At 42.7% G+C, this 16,925-nt stretch overlaps 2 protein-coding genes across 3 annotated transcripts; both read left to right on the top strand.

The window, feature by feature from the left end:
• The first annotated feature begins 1,906 nt into the window (after positions 1-1,906).
• Positions 1,907-10,935, top strand: LOC113155162 (NLR family CARD domain-containing protein 3-like). The gene is made up of 10 exons (XM_033326195.1): positions 1,907-1,984; positions 3,249-3,338; positions 5,172-5,250; positions 5,381-5,609; positions 5,854-7,624; positions 7,722-7,895; positions 7,993-8,166; positions 8,539-8,712; positions 8,854-8,900; positions 10,016-10,935. Exons 2-10 carry the CDS (start codon positions 3,250-3,252, stop codon positions 10,540-10,542), a joined length of 3,264 nt encoding a protein of 1,087 aa, XP_033182086.1. The 5' UTR covers positions 1,907-1,984; position 3,249; the 3' UTR covers positions 10,543-10,935.
• Positions 10,936-14,379: 3,444 nt separating this feature from the next.
• On the top strand, positions 14,380-16,897 carry mllt11 (MLLT11 transcription factor 7 cofactor). Of its 2 annotated transcripts, none has more exons than XM_026349901.1 (3): positions 14,380-14,517; positions 15,824-16,028; positions 16,500-16,897. In XM_026349901.1, the coding sequence occupies exons 2-3, from the start codon at positions 15,873-15,875 to the stop codon at positions 16,590-16,592; spliced, it is 249 nt and encodes an 82-aa protein (XP_026205686.1). In that variant the 5' UTR covers positions 14,380-14,517; positions 15,824-15,872; the 3' UTR covers positions 16,593-16,897. The 2 variants fall into 2 exon arrangements, with proteins under 2 accessions (XP_026205686.1, XP_026205687.1); XM_026349902.1 differs by having other exon boundaries at positions 14,420-14,517; positions 15,862-16,028.
• Positions 16,898-16,925: the final 28 nt, after the last annotated feature.

The raw sequence follows: 16,925 nt of genomic DNA, 5'->3' as shown, positions 1-16,925 counted from the left end.
ACTTTATGGCCACGTGAAAACCCACCCACCATCTTGTCCTCTAAAGCCTCCACTCCCAGAAACCTCAGTTTCTCCTGACACCTTCCAGGGCAGATCAGACATGCCTTCACCACATTGTCATCATAAGTGACACCCCCTGACTAATCCCAATCTCTCGTGGAAATCATACTTACCTGGCTCTCTTCCATAGATCCTTGCTGCTGCTCTGCCAGTCTGACTGGTTCCGGTCTAAGTAACGTTTGGGAGAAATGTCTTCAAATTTGCCACAACTATCCATTTGGGCTCTGTGATGAATTGTTTTGATTTTGGTGGTCAAAGATTTCAGCCAATGTCACCACTAGGTGGCACTACCCTTGGTTATTTTCAGATAAGATCAGTACCTGGTCAAGGTGGTCACCTGGACTCATGTGATGAGGTTTGGTGCCAAGTTAACATACTAGCACAGCAGCTAATAAGCATCCTAACACACCTATTCTGACTGGGACCAAACATGGGCCACATCATCTTTAAGGCTGGATGTTGGTTTGATCCATGATTTGGAAGTTGAGTCATGTCAAGTGGACTTCTTGTTTGGTCATAAGGTTCGACCTTGGAAAACACCAGTTGTTCATGTGAACGGGTCTTTACTCGAGTCAGTTGAAGTGCTTGACACAAGCCTCAAAGCTTCACCCAACCCACCTCCATCCTGCCTCACCTTGGAGGATTACTCACCTCCAGAGAAGTGTAGGCCTGATTCACTTCTTATACACTTAGCTGGTTAACAGTCCGACCTTGACTGCCATAGTCACCCATGTCTCTCTCTCAGATTGTGATGGGCTCCGTCTGTCAGGCGGGAGGTCCAGTTGTTACAAACCCAGAGCCCCTCTCCTCCACCATCTCCCTACACTCTCCCCTGCTTGTCTGGACTCTTAAACTCAACTTTTGGTTCCAGCATTCACAAAACCTTCAACCTTCACATTCACAGATCACATCGCCACTCACAGATCACATCGCCACAGTCGCTAGGTCGTGTAGATATGCCCTCCACAATATCAGAAAGATCAGACCCTATCTGACGGAATACACGACCCAACTCATTGTACAGGCGTTGATCTTATCTCGCCTGGATTACTGCAATGCACTACTGATGGGTTTACCGGCATCCACGACCAAACCCCTCCAGATGATCCAAAATGCGGCAGCACGCCTCATTTTCAATCAACCTAGAAGGTCTCATGTCACACCGCTCTTCAGATCTTTGCACTGGCTTCCTGTGGCTGCAAGGATCAGGTTCAAAGCTCTGTCTCTTGCCTACAGAGTGGTGAACTCCACAGCTCCATCTTATCTCAATTCAATCGTTCAGGTCTACATCCCCTCCCGTCCACTGCGCTCAACCAGGGAACGTCGTCTGGTGGTACCAGCACCACACAGTCGACACCAAGGAAAACTGTTCAGCTCAGTGATCCCAAGATGGTGGAATGAGCTGCCTATCTCTGCACGCTCAGCCACCTCACTTGCAATCTTTAAAAAACTGCTGAAAACAGAACTCTTCCGCATCTTCCTTTGCACTTAAAAAAAAAAAAAAAAATTCTACCCTTTCTTTCTAACATCTCTTGAAACAGTAACACTTTTTTGATAGCACTTTGCTTTGATGTTGTTTCTTCTTGACTTAGATTTTGTTTGCTTGCCTTGTTCCTCACTTGTAAGTTGCTTTGGATAAAAGCGTCTGCTAAATGACTAAATGTAATGTAAATGTAAATGTAAACCTCACATTCTGCCGACCTTTGCTAATTTATCCTAGAAGATAAACCACTAAGTTGACTTTTAAACGTCTTCTGAATACAGTTTTTAGTGGGACACATTAAAGTCAGGTGAAACTGATCTGTGTGAGCAGCACGAACGCGACTCGTGTGGTTTCCTGTGTGTAGAGAAGAGAAACAGCTGAAAGTCAGTTCAGACATTTAGTGTCGACGGAGCAGAAGGAGGAAAAGTGAAGCTGAGGCAGGTGAGTGTTAAGACAACAGGATTATTGTGTTACTGTCCCAGTGTCTGAGTGCGTTTGGTCCCTCTGGACTGTAGAGAGAAGAAGAGACAGAATCTACTTCTGCTCATACAGACAGAAAGAAAAGGAGGAAAGACGAGTGTGTAGGACTTCCTGTTTCTATTGTCTCAGAGTAGATGAACAGAAAATGGAGGCGATTCAAACACATGGTTCTTCATCTCCACCAGCAGCTGTTTCAGTGACTCTGTACATGAAGTTCTCTGTTTTCACTCCATTTGAAATCTGTGAAGCAGTATTAGTTTTAATATTAGTAGTGTTATTACAGTCAAACATACTGTGCTGCCACTGTGTGTGTGTGTGTGTGTGTGTGTGTGTGTGTGTGTGTGTGTGTGTGTGTGTGTGTGTGTGTGTGTGTGTGTGTTTGTTCGACTTCATACTCGTGTTGTTCTGAACATGGTCCTAGAGGTCCGGGTCACATGGGAAATAGGAACCAGAGCGTGTTGATTAATAAATGGAAAAACACTAGTAGTAGTAGTGGTAGTAGTGGTAGTAGTGGTGGTGGTGGTAGTAGTGGTAGTAGTAGTGGTGGTAGTAGTGGTAGTAGTGGTAGTAGTGGTAGTAGTAGTGGTAGTAGTAGTGGTAGTAGTGGTAGTAGTAGTAGTAGTAGTGGTGGTAGTAGTGGTGGTGGTGGTAGTAGTGGTGGTAGTAGTAGTGGTAGTAGTAGTGGTAGTAGTGGTGGTAGTAGTAGTGGTGGTAGTAGTGGTAGTAGTAGTAGTAGTAGTGGTGGTAGTAGTGGTGGTAGTAGTAGTGTGTCTTTTAAGTTAATGTGGAGTCCAGTTAGTTATTGAAATTAATTCAGAATGATCTACAGGGAGGAAGCATCTAGAGAAGCATCTCAGAATCTATTGTAAAAATGAAACCATCCATGCCGTATACAGGGAGGATCTGATAGATTTTTCCTCTAATAGTTGTGAGTTTATTTGTAACGAAATTCATAAAATCATTGCCGCTAAAAGTTGAGGGAATACTAGGCTGAACAGAGCTATGACTCTTTGTCAGCCTGGCTACAGTGCTGAAAAGAAACTGGGGGTTGTTCTTATTTGCCTCTATTAATGAGGAGTAATATGTGGTTCTATCCTTGTCTAACATGTTGGTGAAAATTCTCAATCATCTAGGTGAAGTTATCTTGAAGTTGAATCAGATCCTTTTCCAATATTCCAGCTGCTGACAGTCCGCTCACAGTTTGTCACCTGTTGGTTTGTATCAGGATGCAGCAGCAGAGACCAGACTCTCCTGAACCCAGCTTGGTCTTCATGAGGAGTATTGTTGGTAAAGATGAAAAGCCTGTTGATGCAAGGTAAGAATGTCGAACTGAACTTTATTAATTGATGAGTTGAGGAGTCATGTCCAGGCCAAAACTAACTACACACTAAGAATACAAAGTACCAACGAATGAATGCACAGAAATGGACAAACTATAAACCAACAAGCTATCACAAAACAAAAACGAAGCACAATCACTAACTGAACACAAACAAACTTACTAATAAGAAATACAAAGTAAGGACCAAAAGTCACTGCCGAAGGCAAGCAAAACACTAACAAGCATACAAACCGGAGTGATGGAGGGTGTAGTGCAAACAAAATCCAACAAACTAACAAGTCGAGAGTAACCATGTGTGATGCAACAAACCAGCAATGACTGGAAGACTGAACGGAGCTTATAAAACAACAGAGACTAATGTGAAATGAATCAGTCATTAATCAGTCCAGTGAGTGGAGGAAGAAGAAGTCCAACTAGGAACTAGGGGCAAACAGGAAGTGACAGGGGAGTGAGTGACAAAAGAAAAACAAAACCAACAGAGAGGGGTGAAGGGAGGAATCAAAACAGATGTGGGAAATTAATTTGGAAGTCAACAAAGGAGAGAAGAGATTCAGGTTGTTGGTGTAGAACTCGTTTGTGCCTAAACCTAATGTAAGTGTGGTAGCTGCACAGAACATGGGGTGATAATGACCTACAGAGCCTGCCAGCATGTGGATGTACTGACCCATGTGCTGGTGCCTTGTGGTTCTCACATGATGCCTCAGTCAGTACAGTTTGATAAATCACCTGTCACCCTGACCCACACAATAGAACCAGCAGAACATTAACGCTTCGCAGTAAGAGGCCACAAAAATATTGAACCAGAAGAAAATTCTTCCAAAATATCTAAAATGATCTGGTCTCCAACACAGCAGCACTGCATTTAGCAGTCAAACACAAAACCTAATGCACAAAATGTCCTGCTCCTTCAATACTGTGAAGATTTTAAAAATGGAGATTAACACGCAGTTCCTTCAAACTATGAAGCGTTACCAGAGGAGAAACAGACAGTTTGTGGCTGAGAAAGTGTCTCTACCTGAAAAACACGATGTGAGGAGCAGAGAGAAATCTGTGAGCACGTTGGCAGGAGCCAGAAAAGTTCAGCTGAACAAAACTTTTCAATCTGAACTGACAAACCCTTGTTGGAGAAATGATATTTGGGAATCTGAAACGTGATGTAACTGTGTGTAAACTTCTTTAACTGGTGGAACCACCTCTCTCAACTAAATGTTTCCTATGTGTGTTTATCGACCTACACGCCGACTGAGGGAACAGATTCATATTCTCTTAATATTTTTACGTTTTAGGATGAGAAAATCTGATCTAGAGTGTTCATCAGCATCACTGTGTATAATAATTTCTGTCCTGTCAGTTTAATAGTTGTTGGAGAAGAACCCCGGTCTATTTATTACAGAAACCATGGTTTTCCTGCTTTAGGTCTGTTCAGACGTTTAGGCCATGATCCTCTAAGAAAAAAATGAACTTTACCGAGGGCCCCAAGGGGAAGAGACATCCTTTAGAACTTGCTGGTGAACAGAGCCCCCTGCCCCTCTACAGACACCATAGTGAGGGTATGAAGCATAAATGAGACTCTACTTATACTAGCAACTCTATGATCTATACATTTTGTGTGTTTTAATAAAACTTATAATAAATGTTTTTAAATACAATGTGCTCACAGCGCTGTATTAAAAGAGCAGAGAAGATCATCAGGACTCAGTGCACCCAGCTTCCACTCTGTTCAGACACTGTCCATAAAATCATTCCACCATATTAAACTTGGAACAATAAATTGTGTCAGGTGTCGTCTTATGTTTTATTCCCCAGAGTTCAGCAGCAGAGCTCAGAGGTTCACAGGGATCCGTCTGCCCAGCAGCATCACCCAGACCTGGACCCTGTATTTATGGTCTGTACATGTACAATCCCACTTTGACCATGAACTACATGAAACCCAGATTGAATACTAACCAACCATTCAGGTCCTAACAGAGTCCACACTGCTCGAAATGAAATGTTCTCTTCTCATTCTGTTCCAGCTGCTGGAGGAGAACATGGTCACTTTTGTGAAGAACGAGCTGAAGAAGATCCAGAGGGTGCTGAGACCAGATTACCCAGAATGTTTGGAGAGTCAGAGGGAGGATGAGGAGGTGTTGGACAGTGAGGATGAAGAGCAGAGGAGGAGCAGCAGAGAGGCATTTGTGAAGATCACACTGAACTTCCTGAGGAGAATGAAGCAGGAGGAGCTGGCTGACTGTCTGCAGAGCAGTAAGAGGATTTGAACAGATTGAACGTGATGGAAAGAGGAAATGGAAACAACATGAGAGAGGTTTCCATTTCCAAACTCTGCTGTAAATATGCTGCACACGTCTGTATCAGATCAGAGGCTGTTTGTCCTCCACTGATGATCAGACTGGTGGATGAAGAAAAACTCTACAGACACAATGAATTGAGATTCTCTAATTTTCTGAAGGATCCACTCACTGATTTCATTTTTTCTTTCTTCATTCAGGAACTGATGCTGCAGTGTGTCGACGTGAACTCAAGTCTAAGCTGAAGAAGAAGTTCCAGTGTGTGTTTGAGGGGATTGTTAAAGCAGGAAACCCAGTCCTTCTGAACCAGATCTACACAGAGCTCTACATCACAGAGGGAGGGACTGGAGAGGTCAATGATACACATGAGGTCAGACAGATTGAAACAGCATCCAGGAAACCAGACAGACCAGAAACAACCATCAGACATGAAGACCTCTTTAAACCTGTACCTGGAAGAGAGGAACCAATCAGAACAGTGATGACAAAGGGAGTGGCTGGCATTGGGAAAACAGTCTTAACACAGAAGTTCACTCTGGACTGGGCTGAAGACAAAGCCAACCAGGACATACAGTTCATATTTCCATTGACCTTCAGAGAGCTGAATGTGCTGAAAGAGAAAAAGTTCAGCTTGGTGGGACTTGTTCATCACTTCTTTACTGAAACCAAAGAAGCAGGAATCTGCAGGTTTGAAGAGTTCCAGGTTGTGTTCATTTTTGACGGTCTGGATGAGTGTCGACTTCCTCTGGACTTCCACAACAATCAGGTCCTGACTGATGTTACAGAGTCCACCTCAGTGGATGTGCTGCTGACAAACCTGATCAGGGGGAACCTGCTTCCCTCTGCTCACCTCTGGATAACCACACGACCTGCAGCAGCCAATCAGATCCCTCCTGAGTGTGTTGATATGGTGACAGAGGTCAGAGGGTTCACTGACCCACAGAAGGAGGAGTACTTCAGGAAGAGGTTCAGAGATGAGGAGCAGGCCAGAAGAATCATCTCCCACATCAAGACATCACGAAGCCTCCACATCATGTGTCACATCCCAGTCTTCTGCTGGATCACTGCTACAGTTCTGGAGGAGGTGTTGAAAACCAGAGAGGGAGGAGAGCTGCCCAAGACCCTGACTGAGATGTACATCCACTTCCTCGAGTATGATGCAGGGGCTGAGGCAGATCCACACTGGAGTCAGGGGAGCAGGAAGATGATTGAGTCTCTGGGAAAACTGGCTTTGGAGCAGCTGCAGAAAGGAAACCTGATCTTCTATGAATCCGACCTGACAGAGTGTGGCATCGATATCAGAGCAGCCTCAGTGTACTCAGGAGTGTTCACAAAGATCTTTAAAGAGGAGAGAGGACTGTACCAGGACAAGGTGTTCTGCTTCATCCATCTGAGTGTTCAGGAGTTTCTGGCTGCTCTTCATGTCCATCTGACCTTCGTCAACTCTGGAGTCAATCTGCTGTCTGAACAACAATCAGCATCATGTTGGCCTAAACTGTTTAGAATTGACCCAACATATTTCTTCCAGAGTGCTGTGGACGAGGCCTTACAGAGTCCAAATGGACACCTGGACTTGTTTCTCCGCTTCCTCCTCTGTCTTTCACTGCAGACCAATCAGACTCTCCTACGAGGTCTGTTGACCCAGACAGGAAGTAGATCACAGACCAATCGGGAAACAGTCCAGTACATCAAGAAGAAGATTGGTGAGAATCTGTCTGCTGAGAAAAGCATCAACCTGTTCCACTGTCTGAATGAACTGAATGATGGTTCTCTAGTGGAGGAGATCCAACAGTACCTGAGATCAGGAAGTCTCTCCACAGATAAACTGTCTCCTGCTCAGTGGTCAGCTCTGGTCTTCATCTTACTGTCATCAGAAGAAGATCTGGACGTGTTTGACCTGAAGAAATACTCTGCTTCAGAGGAGGCTCTTCTGAGGCTGCTGCCGGTGGTCAAAGCCTCCAACAAAGCTCTGTAGGAGAACATAGAACATTTCCATATTCTATTTATTTTTTACTTTAATCAGAAAATTTTAATCTTGGTTTCTTTTGTTTTGCTGATTTCTCCTCAGACTGAGTGGCTGTAACCTCTCAAAGAGAAGCTGTGAAGCTCTGTCCTCAGTTCTCAGCTCCCAGTCCTCTAGTCTGAGAGAACTGGACCTGAGTAACAATGACCTGCAGGATGCAGGAATGAAGCTGCTGTCTGTTGGAATGGGAAGTCTACATTGTAAACTGGAATCTCTCAGGTCATTTTCCAGTTCTCTTTAAAGTGTTATGCAGCAAGGTTTATTAGTATTTAAAATTTTGAACTCACTATTGTTCACATTTCTTGTTCATTTACAGGCTAAATGGTTGTACCTTGTCTGAAAGAACCTGTGAAGCTCTGTCCTCAGTTCTCAGCTCCCAGTCCTCTAGTCTGAGAGAACTGGACCTGAGTAACAATGACCTGCAGGATGCAGGAATGAAGCTGCTGTCCACTGGACTGAAGAAACAACACTGTAGCCTAGAAACTCTCAGGTCAACGTCCTGCCGTATTTAACCAAATTAAATGTTGGCATTTTATTAAATGTCATGAATTTGTATTTGTAAATCATGATGCTCCATCCATCGTTCTTCAGGGTTGGTATACTGTTTCCACATCTCCTGAGATAGTCCACAAGGAGCTGCACAATTCTATATCACACCAGACTTTTGCCTCTTGAAAAAGCCTGATCAAATTTGGTGCTACGAATCTTTGCCATGACAACTTCAGCCCAAGCTTGTTTTCCTGTTACTGAAGATATAGAGAGGAAGATGTTCTTTGTTACACTGTTGTTTAAACCGTTGTTTCTGTGGACTGCCTTGTCTGCTTTACCTCTGGAAGGTAATAACTGTTGTATAAATGTTTAGTCTGTCAGGTTGTCTGATCACAGAGGAAGGCTGTGCTTCTTTGGCCTCAGCTCTGAGCTCCAACCCCTCCCATCTGAGAGAGCTGGACCTGAGCTACAATCATCCAGGAGACTCAGGAGTCAATCTGCTGTCTGCTGGACTGGAGGATCCACTCTGGAGACTGGACACTCTCAGGTATGGACAGATGGACAGACAACAGCAGCTCTCCCACTGTTTCTCTGTCTCTCTGACTAACTGAGGAACTCTGCTTTATGTTTCATGGTGGATATGAGTGAAGGTGGATGAAGCTGATTCTGACTTTGTCTCTTCCTCCAGGTTGGACCATAGTGGACTGCAGAGACTGAAACCTGGTCTGAGGAAGTGTGAGTGTGTTTGAAGTTTGATCCATGAGAGCACAGCTGCACATGTTCCACTAGATTCGGACATTTTCTTGACTGAAGTACAAAGATGAATTTCTCCAGAGTTTCCTTCAGGATTTAGCTTCTGGTTTTTGTCTGTGTGTCTGGAAAGATGTTAGAATTCAATCGATCCATTTCAAATCCACAAACACAACAAAGTGAACACAGTGATTCAATCAAACACATGTTCTGAACAGTGGAGCCAACACAAAGCGAACTTAGTTTCTTCTGCCTCTTTTGACTCTCACTGATATTACAGAAGAGTTGTGTTGCCTTCAGGTGCTGCTGGTAAACTGGTACTTCACAGCTTGGACTGATAGAAGTTTGTTGAAGTAGCTTCAGTTTTCTTCTCTGGATGTGTTTTAATAAATCAGTGTTGACAAAGCTACAAGTCAGAAACACAACACAGCAGAATTGATGTAGAACAGTTAAGTAAAGTGAGTGGAGGTGGAGTTACCTTCCAGTTCCTCCCTGAATGGGAGACCTGGGGTTTGTTCCATGTGGCCCCCGGTCATTGAAAAGCAGCTTAAAACCAGTTGGTGGAGCCACAGCCCTCTGACTGGATATTCAGGAACACTGAGTTCAGCTTTTTGGAGCTTTTGAACTAAAAATCCAGACTGTTGGGAAACTTTTTGTAGCAGACGACACTTTGAGGTTTGATGTGCAAAGATGTGAATTTGGTGCTAAATGTGAGCTCTTTGGTGGAGCTAAGAAGAGTTTTAGAAAGCAGATGGTTGAGAGCTTCTTGATGCTGCAGTAGAAGATGATGTTCCAGTTTTCTTAGTGAGACTTTCTTCAGTCCATGTGGTTCTTTATGTGGATCTCCATTAGCTGTCATCCTTGGCTCCACAGCAGAAACAAAGCAAAACATTGCTGACATCTTGACTCTCATGTTCAGTAACTGTTGATGTTGTTCTACCTGGATTGTTGAATTTCACTTGAAATGGAGTCAAACATTATTCCCAGGTGAACCTGAAATGTTACTTTGAATGATTTACATTCAGTAATCGTCAGTAAAGTTGTTAATAAATCAACAGATGATAAATTGCAGCTGTATTGTGTCTTGTTCTCTCCATCAGATGCCTGTGAACTGGAACTGGACCCAAACACAGTAAACAGAAAACTACAACTGTCTGACAACAACAGGAAGGTGAAACATGTGAATAAAAATCAGTCATATCCTGATCATCCAGAGAGGTTTGGGTTGTGTCCTCAGCTTTTGTGTAGAAATGGTCTGATTGGTCGCTGTTACTGGGAGGTCGAGTGGAGCGGAACGGTTCGTTTATCAGTGAGTTACAGAGCATCCGGGAGGAGACAACCTGTTGCTGACTGTGTGTTTGGAAGGAATGATCAGTCTTGGAGTCTGGAGTGCTCCGATGGTGGGTATTCTGTTTGGCACAATAACAGAATAAAATCCATCTCCTCCTCTTCAGTCTCTAACAGAGTATCAGTGTATGTGGACTGTCCTGCTGGGACTCTGTCCTTCTACGGAGTCTCCTCTGACAAACTGATCCACCTCCACACCTTTAACACCACATTCACTGAACCTCTTTGTCCTGGGTTCTGGATCTGTCCTGGTTCCTCAGTGTCTCTGTGTAGTGTGTAGGTGTGAGAGTCTGCTCACTGAAGGTCTGGTGCTGAAATCAAAGTTGACTGTTCACCATCACATACACTCTGCACTGTGAACCTGATCAGACTCAAACACTCAACATTCATTTGTCTGATTTCATCATTTTGATTATCAACTGTTTGTAAAATGATTTGAAAAAACAAATTTTAAATAAAAAATTTTAACTTCTTTTATATAAAATGATGTATTGTTTGAAAATAAAAGAGAGAGAAGAAAGCATATAAACATGTTACTTTTAACTTTAGTTTTAACAATTTTAGAGAGAGCTCTGTATGTTCAGGTGAGCTTCATGCAGGTGCAGAGTGCATTTAATGGTCAAATCACTAACTTTCAATTCAGTTTATATATACATTGCACCAAAATCACAATAGACGTCATCTGGAGAGTTTACAGTGTTTAGGGTTTAAGACCTTACAAAATATAACTGTACAGTTATACAGTGGAGAGGAAAAACTCCCTTTAGAGGAAGAAACCTCCAGCAGAACCAGGCTCGTGGTGGGCGGCCATCTGCCTCGACCGGTTGCGGTGAGTGGAAAGAGAAGAGAGAGAAAAGAACAGCAGGCAATAAGACAACAACAAGCAGCAAGAACATTGGGCAGGTTGGTAGGACGAGTAACTGGACTTTTGTTACAGATGAAATTGGTCCTCTGCATTTAACCCATCCCCCTGGGGGGAGCAGAGGGCAGCTACATACAGCGCCCGGGGAGCTAGCGTGGAGTGTCTTGCTCAAGGACACACCTGGTGTCTGTGACGGGAATCACAACTACAGGAGAGAGAAGACACAAAGTTAATGACATGCAATGGTGGCATTTGGATAGAGGAGAAAGGAGAGAGGAGAGGAGCTCAGTTTATCAGTAGAGGTCCCCCAGCAGAATAACCTATAGCAGCAGAACTAAGAGATGGTTCAGAGTCACCTGATCCATCTCTAACTATAAGCTTTATAAAAAAGGAAAGTTTTAAGTCTAATCTTAAATGTAGAGAGGGTGTCTGCCTCCCGAACCTGAACTGGGAGCTGGTTCCCCGGGGGAGGGGCTTGGTAGCTAAAGGCTCTGCCTCCCATTCTACATTTGGAAACTCTAGGAACCACAAGTAAACCTGCAGTCTGAGAACGGAGAGTTCTGCTTGGAAGATATGGAACTATGAGGTCTTTAAGATAAGATGGAGCCTGATTATTAAGGGATTTATAAGTGAGGAGAAGAATTTTAAATTCAATTCTGGATTTAACAGGGAGCCAATGGAGAGAAGCAAACGTAGGAGAAATATGATCTCTCTTGCTAATTCCAGTCAGAACTCTGGCTGCAGCATTTTGGATTAGCTTGAGGCTTTTTAAGGAGTTATTAGGACAAGAGACTTGAAGAATGTGATTAGACATAGTGTCTCTGAGATTTTTAGGTCCAAATAAAATAACCTCTGTCTTGTCTGAATTTAGGAGAAGGAAATTGGAGGACATCCAGGCCTTTATGTCTTTTAAGCAGCTTGAAGTTTGTTAGTTTCTCCTGGTTTCATAGATAAGTATGGCTGGGTATCATTTGCATAACAATGGAAATTTATGAGTGTTTCCTAATAATATTGCCTAAGGGGGACATATATAAAGTGAAAAGAATCGGTCCAAGCACAGAACCCTGTGGAACTCCATAGCTAACTTTGGTGTAGACTAGTGAAGACTCATCATTAACATGTACAAACTGAAATCTATCCGATAGATACGATTTAAACCACTCTAGTGCTGTTCCTTTGATTCCAATGACATGTTCCAGTCTGTGTAATAAAATGTTGTGATCTATAGTGTCGAATGCAGCACTAAGATCTAACATGACGAGTATAGAGAGTAGACCATTAGTTTAGAATGGAATATCGTTAGTGACCTTTACCAGTGCTGTTTCTGTACTATGATGTACTGCAATAGTTGGCGGTTTTGTGAGGTCCCAATTAAAAGGCCAGACACTAAAAGGATTATTGTTACACAGTGAAAGAATGAATAATGGTGAGCTGGTCTGAGACCTGAGGAAGAGAGCCAGGTAAGTATTATGTACAGTGACAGGGAGAATATTATGGAGGGACAGCCACATAGTTTGCTGGTGAGTGAAGGATTCTGGGAGCAATTTCCTGCAATTTCAGGGAGATTCGAGGAAACTGAGTTCCAGTCAGGAAAACGACAGAAGCCAGTTTGGCATCCTCCACTAGGGGACTGGAATGCCGTCAATATAACAAGGCAGAAGCAACAAGGGGAAACAAAGTAGCAACAAAAACAAAATAGAGAGCTTGAGGCAAAAGGTGACAGAAATCATGGCGATGACCGGAATGAAAATAACAAAAAATCACTGCGTTAGCAGGCAAAATCTCACAGGATGGCGAAGAGGCAGGGGTGCCAAGGTCTGAAGTCCGAGAGAGAAGATCCGAGTGTCCAGTCAGAGTCCAAGATCCAGGTCAATGGGGTTTTCAGAGGCAAACAGAATCAAAAACAAGGCAACAAAAGACAGGGTTGGTGGGAAGAGTGTAGCCAGACAACACGGGATGGTGGTGTGTAAAATAACTATGTTGGTAATAAAGATGAAGAGGATGAAGGCAGATTGTTTGTATTATTGTTTATTTTTTCCTGCACTCTGGTTGAGGAAGATGGTCGACTAACCTGAGCCTGGTTCTGCTGGAGGTTTCTTCCTCTAGGGGTTGGACTTGTTGGGCTACTTGTGTTTTTTGTCTTTTATGTGAAGCACTTTGTAACAAATGTTTAGAAAAGTGCTATATGAATAAATGTATTTTAGTAGAGGTGGCTAAGACCAAACAAACGGAATATGAGGACTTGTATGTTAGGTTGGACAGTAAGGAGGGAGAGGCTGAAGGATGTGCAGCAGATTAGTGTGATTAAAGATAGGGATGGAAATGTACTGACAGGTGCCAGGAGTGACATGGAAGATGAAAGGAGGAAGAATGAAAGACAATGAAGAGGTGAATTTCGGAGCAAGAAGTAGCAAAGATTAGTAAGAGTGAAGCGAGAAGGAGGAGGATGAAGAGTAGAAAGGCAGTTGGTCCTGATGATGAGTTTCTGACTAGTTTGTTGAACAAGATCTTGGAGAGTGAGAGGATGACGGAGAAGTTAAGAGACATGTTGATGGTTTAGATGAATTAATTACTGAAATTAATTTAGAATGATCTACAGGGAGGAAGCAGTCTAAATACGAGTGTGGTCTTACAAATGAATCTAGAGTTGTTGTACAAATGAGACCATCCATGCTGTATGCAGGGAGGATCTGATACATATTTTCTCCAATAGTTATGATTTTATCTGTAAAGAAATTCATAAAATCATTGCTGCTAAGAGTTAAGGGGATACTAGGCTCGACAGAGCCATGACTTTTTATCAGCCTGGCTACAGTGCTGAAAAGAAACCGGGGGTTGTTCTTATTTGAAAGATCAGGACCAGTTCACATCTGCACCAGGTTGGACACACTTAATTACCCACTTTAAGTGATAGAGGGGTTGGCAGAGGTGTGACTGTTACATCTTTCACATCCTCCCCTTCCATTGTTTTACCTAACAAAAGGAAGTCCAGTTACCATGACTCAACTTCCAGGTAACTTCACCTGGACGACCGAGAATCTTCACCAACTAAACATTCATTTGTCTGATTTCCTCACTTTGATCATCGACTGTTCAACTGTTTGTAAAATGATTTGAAAAAAGAAATTAACAAACCTTTGTGGAAGAATATTTCGTTCTACTGTATAAATACGTCACAGTGTGATTAATAACATCTAATAAAGAACATATAACGGAAACAAAGGAAATCTTTGGCTTTTATTTTGAAATCTGTAAAAGGAAGTCTATGTGTGTATTCAGGTGAGCTTGACGCAGGCGCAGAGCTCATTTAACCTGCAGCATCAGAACCGTCTGCAACAAAAACCGACAGAACAAAGAAAGAAAGCACTTTGATCTTCACAGGGAAACAAACAGGTGAACTCTCCTTTCTTCTTCTTCTTCTCTCTGTTTCTGTAGAATCCAAACATTTGTCTGTTTTCTGTGTAAAAGCCGCTGATGGTGGAGCCTGCTGCAAATCAAACCTTTAAAAGATCATCAACAAAACTCAGTGTGAAAATCGGAATATTTGTGGTAAATGTCTGTCTTAGATTCAGAAATTCATCATGTAAAAGTGATTTTATTCTGTAGAATCATCGACTTGTTCTGATTCTGAGCTCCGGCCAACGCCTCAAATACAAACTGATTAATGTCTGGATTTATCCTCCAATCAACATCTAATCAATAACTGATATCACATGAAAACTAAGATACCGATGACGTGTTTTAATGCAGATTACTGTCGTTAGTCGGTGTTAAAATGTGCAGATGTTTCTGTGATCAGTCGGCGAGGATCAGGCCACCACCTCAGGATCAATATCTCAGAATGAAAGCAGCCGAAAATAAAATCAGTGAAAATGTGAATGTAGTTTGGTGGCAGGTGAATTCCTCCGTGTGAGAGTGTGAAAGTGCTGAGTCAGTGACATGTTGAGGTTTATTTCAGTGTGTGGAGACATGATGAGCCAGTTCCTGTTTTAGACTCCCAGGAATAATCAGCATCAACATCACTGACAGAAATAGATCAGTGATGTGATGGAGGACCACGCCCCGACACAGAAGCTCACTGACAATATGGATCATTTACTGTCTGAAAACTGAATTGATGTTTCACATTTTAACCTGAATAAAGGTTACCAGCTTTGTGGGGACACTGTGGTACCAAAAGCTGATGTAATAGAATTCAAAGTCTTTTTATTTGGTGTCTGACTGGTTTCTTCAGTTCAGTCTGTTCTGTGGAAACGTCCTGTTCAAGCAGCAGAGACTCCAAATAAAACCAGAACCAGGTTTCACACCAACTGAAGCTGGTTTCAGTCGGCAGAGACTTCATGTGCTGTCAAGTCACTGTTTGTACAGGACTGAGTTCATGTCACAACAACCAGACTCCATAGAGAAATGGCCCAATTTAAGAGCATGTATCTATAGGAGACTGTGGAAGCTTTAACATCTGCCATCATGCAGAGAATGTACTGTAGGTGTCAGAAGTAAGTTCTGGTTCACTCATGTTTTTATTCACTTGAGGATCAGATCAGTTTAGACTAAACTGAGGATCCCCGACTCCAAAAGTCTGGATCAGAGGAACTCCCAGTGAGTTCAGTTGGGACGTATGACAGTTTGAACTTTTCTCATGTGAACCCTGGGACAGATCCTGAAGAAGTTGGTGAAATAGTTTCTCTTTTCTTCTCAGATCATCCAAAACCTAAACCTGTCTCTGGATCTCAGCAGGAACCTGAAAGATGATGGAAAAATCAAACAGCCAATTCGACTCCTTCCTCTTCTGGAGGCAGCCGATCCCGGCCCTCGACCTGTCCGAGCTGGAGGACCTGGGTTTGATCGACAGTCGTCAGTCGGGAAAAGACGAGACGTCCAAACTGAGGAGTCAGGACGAGGAGGTAAGAGGACAGCTCACAGATCCAGTCTTTAACTGTAGATCAGACTAATTCTGTGATCAGATCAGTTCGACTCCATCTGCTGACAGACGTTTGTATTTAGTCTGAAACATTAGATGAACTCACGTCCAGCTGATATTAAAAAAAAATTCTCACTCACTGTCGTTTATTTAGACTCAGGCCTACTCTCTACAGACCAAAGGTGGATTCATCCGCCTCTGAAAATAGTTCCTGTTTGTTTGATAAAAGTCTATTTATTCAAAATCACATAGAATAGAATAGAATAACTTTATTGTCATTGTACGATGTACAACCAAATTAAAATGCAATCATTCTGGTAAGATAAAGTGGTCATGAATAAATAAAAACATAAAACATAAAACCATTTAAACAGAGGTTGGTCAGTGTCCTGCAGCAGATCAAGGTCTGATCCAGGACCAGCTCCTGTAACGTTGTGTCTCTTCCTCTCTGCAGGGGGAGCTCTCTGAGTTTTCCTCCTTTAATTACTGGAGAGCTCCCATCACTGACGTGGACGCTCTGCTGGCCGACCTCAACCTGCTGCTCTGAACCCACCGTCACCTGAGTCCAGATCAGCCTCACCTGTCAGATTAATGATTTTGCTCTGAGACTAGTTGTTTATTAATTTATTTCATTGGTTGTTTCATCCTGAGCCGATTTAACTGTCACTTTATCTCTGGTCTGACCCGTTTCAGTATTTGTTAGTCCAGTTTCACTGATCAGCAGATTGTTGTTCACCTGTCAACAGTAATAAAATGTTTTTTCTTCTAATTTACTGATCTTGAAATTTAACTACATGCACCATAAAAAGAGTATTGATTACAATTTAAATGTTTTAATTGTAACCATGATGATGAGAGTTAAGTTTCCAGTACATTTACA

The sequence above is a fragment of the Anabas testudineus genome, chromosome 11 (genome assembly GCF_900324465.2).
Source record: "Anabas testudineus chromosome 11, fAnaTes1.2, whole genome shotgun sequence".
In the NCBI taxonomy this organism is placed as follows: domain Eukaryota; kingdom Metazoa; phylum Chordata; class Actinopteri; order Anabantiformes; family Anabantidae; genus Anabas; species Anabas testudineus.
Note: the sequence above shows the minus strand (reverse complement) of the source record. Positions and strands in the feature narration are given on the sequence as shown.